General features: G+C 34.6%; 1 protein-coding gene across 1 annotated transcript; it reads right to left on the bottom strand.

The window, feature by feature from the left end:
* Positions 1-536: 536 nt before the first annotated feature.
* On the bottom strand, positions 537-2,532 carry LOC113219047. Its single transcript, XM_026443363.1, has 4 exons — positions 2,447-2,532; positions 2,290-2,344; positions 2,122-2,211; positions 537-1,482 (listed from the first exon to the last, which is right to left on the bottom strand). Exons 1-4 carry the CDS (start codon positions 2,530-2,532, stop codon positions 1,378-1,380), a joined length of 336 nt encoding a protein of 111 aa, XP_026299148.1. The 3' UTR covers positions 537-1,377.
* Between the last annotated feature and the right edge of the window lie 634 nt (positions 2,533-3,166).

Below are 3,166 nucleotides of genomic sequence, written 5' to 3'. Positions count from 1 at the left end.
CTCCCTCCCTCCCTCCCTCACTTTTCCTCTTCCCCCTCTCCTTCCTTCTCCCATCCTCCTCTTTTTTCCTCTCCTTTCCTTTCGTTTTCTCGTCGCAGGGCCCACGTTCGACCGTTTTCTCGGCGCATTCAGCGGAAATATTAAAATGCCCCGACGAGTCGTGCGCACGACAATAAGTTCTGTTGGCGCTCCGGACGTGCCCTGGATACCGGGCGTTCGCTCTTAAACTACCATCCGCGTATACACCATCCCTGCACGTCCCTCCCTCCACCCGAGAGGGGGTCCTCTCCTCGCTCCATCTCGCTCCTCCATAATTCGTCGGGGTGTTTCCCCCGCAGGGGATTGAAATGCACGCGGTGCACATCCTGTCCGGGAAAATTCAAATGAGCCCTCGGTGCTTACTCCTGGGCCCTGTTGTCCGCCCGCCAGCAGCGGTTAGAATCGGTAGAAGGGAGAGAGAGAGAGATTTGGAAATCCGCTCGACCGTTCTGACGGATGGATTGCGAGACGCGGGAGAGAGAGGAGAGAGAGAGAGAGAGATCGGAGCGATAAATATCTGTGCACGGTGAACAGGTTTGGGAAGGAACGTGGGACACCAGGTTGTGGAAACGTAGCGAAAGTGGGATTGGAAGGAGTGGGGAGGGTTGGTGATTAATATTCCAGGGTGGGATATTCTTTTGGGAGTGGTATCTTATGGGAAACGGAAGTCGATCAGGCGGTGATCGATGATATGGAACCTTAATATTCGATCTTGGACGCGTGATTCATAAATTTATCGATTGACCTTGTAATATCCGAGGAGGAATACGCGGAAGTCGTGAAATGGAATGAGGTCCATCGATGTTAATCGTTAATGGTTTGGTTTTGGTTCTGATTTTTTTAGAAAATGAAGTACACGTTTTTTGTTAAATATTTTCAAGAGCGAGTATATAAATTATTATACAGGAAGTAGTCTTATTGTCAGGAGTAGGGATTGGCAGAAATAATAATAACATGGGATACATTTGTATAAGCACAAAAAATTTATTTATTCATTTTTCTCGTTGCAACGTTTCCATTTTTATGAATATATAATACATGTTAAATACACGCGTGTATTAGTTTTTGCATGTTCGGTATTTGCGCGCTCGTAGGCGCCTATTTGAGCGCGCAATACCGAACTGTTTCACACAGGAAATGTATACAATTTATTATTTTCTCTTCGATGTAATCAAAATTATTCGTTAACGAACAACTTTTTGCTTTCGATCAATTGCAAAGTTTTCCCATCGATTGACAAAGATCACATGCGGATCCCCCCCTTTAATCCGTGTCGATCTTTGTCAAACAACAGTTTCTTTCGTACGCTTCAATATTCAGATCATCAATGCGTCATTCTTAGGCCAACAATTTGATACCAATGTTGTTTGTTGCGAATAGAAATGAATCAAAAATGTTGGATGAAGATAGTAGGGAATCCTCGAAATCCACTGTCTTTGAAACCTAAATAAAGAAAAGAGATTTTTTTTTTAATCAACTTGGATACGTAGAGAATAAAATAATTCGATATAATAATAATAAATACAAAATCATGAGTAATTGAAATAATTTTGTTTAACTTTTAATATTTTTAATTTGAAACTGTACTTATTATTTACCTTAAATCTTAATGCTTTATATTAACATATCGAAACGAATAAGATTTTTCTTAGTTAATGGATAAAAGTGGATGAAATTGTAACACGCCTCTTCCAATCTTTGGATACATCTTCTTTTTAATTATCCTTAATTGTAAATCAATGTTAAATACAGTTTCAAATTAATTATTATTAAAAATTAAGTTAAATTTTATTTGATTACTTTTTATTTAAACAATCTTACTTTCCATATCTCAAGAACGAAGATAAATCAAGTTCAATAATAACAATTTTTTGCTCAAAATGATCTTCCAAAGAAAATAATAAATGTAATTACTAAATATAAATATAACAGAAAAATTATTTTATCTGAAATATATTGTATATCGTAAGAAACTTGATAGATATTGTCAGAATTCATTTTGAGGAAAAAAAAATATATGAACCTAATTTATTTTCATATATTAATATATATGTCAATAATTATTATTATTATTATATTTACTGGTATGCTTGCTTGGATGCTTTCTAGGATTTGTCGAGTCCGTTTAGCGATGATTTGTAAGCAATTAATCAATAAATCAGATTCCTCTATCTTAAAATTATTGTTAAAATCATTTATAAAATTCTTTGAGTGTGATATTATTTTTGTATCCGGTTCATTGGGTTTTGCGTTTATCAATATCGGAGTTTGAATCGACATACGTTTTGTCAACGGTTGCTCGATTCTATTCGTACATAAGGAAAGAAAAGGGACAATTATTTTGATAATATTAAAAATTATTAAAAGATATTTATATATATATAAAACGGAAGTCATTATCTCATACCTATTATTCTGCATATGCTGTCGTACGCAAAATGCCGCTAAGAGACAAAGTGCGTACATAGGATTCCTCAGATAATGAAGAGGCATAATAAATTGCCCTTTAACCAATTTAAATTTTACCGATAATTTAACTATATTAGAAATTTTGATAATTTAATTAAAATTTCTACAAATGTTTATACCTTATAGCCAAATTAAAACCAAATTGTCCTTTGTTTTAGAAAAAATTGACTTTCGTCGATCGATCGGTTTCACACCGCCATTCCTTCTCCGCTCGATCTGTTATTCAACGATGTTCCCATCTGAAAAATAAATCTATCCCTATCGAAATATCGAATCCTTCCATCATATTTATTCCGTTGCATTGAATTCTATTTGAGAATATTCAGAGTTGTTAGTTATTCTCCATTTCCAGAAAAATATCTTTCAAATTTTTCAAATGGATTCGTATTAAACATAACCAGAGATTTTTCTATAGTTGATATCGAATTGAAGTGACGCATAAATACGAATAGAATTTTTATTCGTTATACCTTAATCGAACATTTCGATACGTACATTTTTCTCCATTTTCTAGATTAATTTCAAAGTATATAAATCGATTGTTCCATAACTTCAATAATTAAAGAAATAAGTAGATGTTTTTAATTAATATCCTTCAAAATGCATTAATAAACGCGACGATGACACACAGATTAACTAATTTATCTCCGTGTCCCAT

The sequence above is a fragment of the Apis mellifera genome, linkage group LG10 (assembly GCF_003254395.2).
Source record: "Apis mellifera strain DH4 linkage group LG10, Amel_HAv3.1, whole genome shotgun sequence".
NCBI lineage: Eukaryota > Metazoa > Arthropoda > Insecta > Hymenoptera > Apidae > Apis > Apis mellifera.
Note: the sequence above shows the minus strand (reverse complement) of the source record. Positions and strands in the feature narration are given on the sequence as shown.

Excerpts from the sequence above, each read along its gene's own strand:
- LOC113219047 (XM_026443363.1), bottom strand. The coding sequence starts at position 2,532 with ATGCCTCTTCATTATCTGAGGAATCCTATGTACGCACTTTGTCTCTTA. Across the intron at positions 2,345-2,446 it reads CAGCATATGCAGAATAATAG|AATCGAGCAACCGTTGACAA; the intron begins GTATGAGATAAT and ends ATGTACGAATAG. Across the intron at positions 2,212-2,289 it reads AAACTCCGATATTGATAAAC|ATAGAGGAATCTGATTTATT; the intron begins GCAAAACCCAAT and ends AATAATTTTAAG.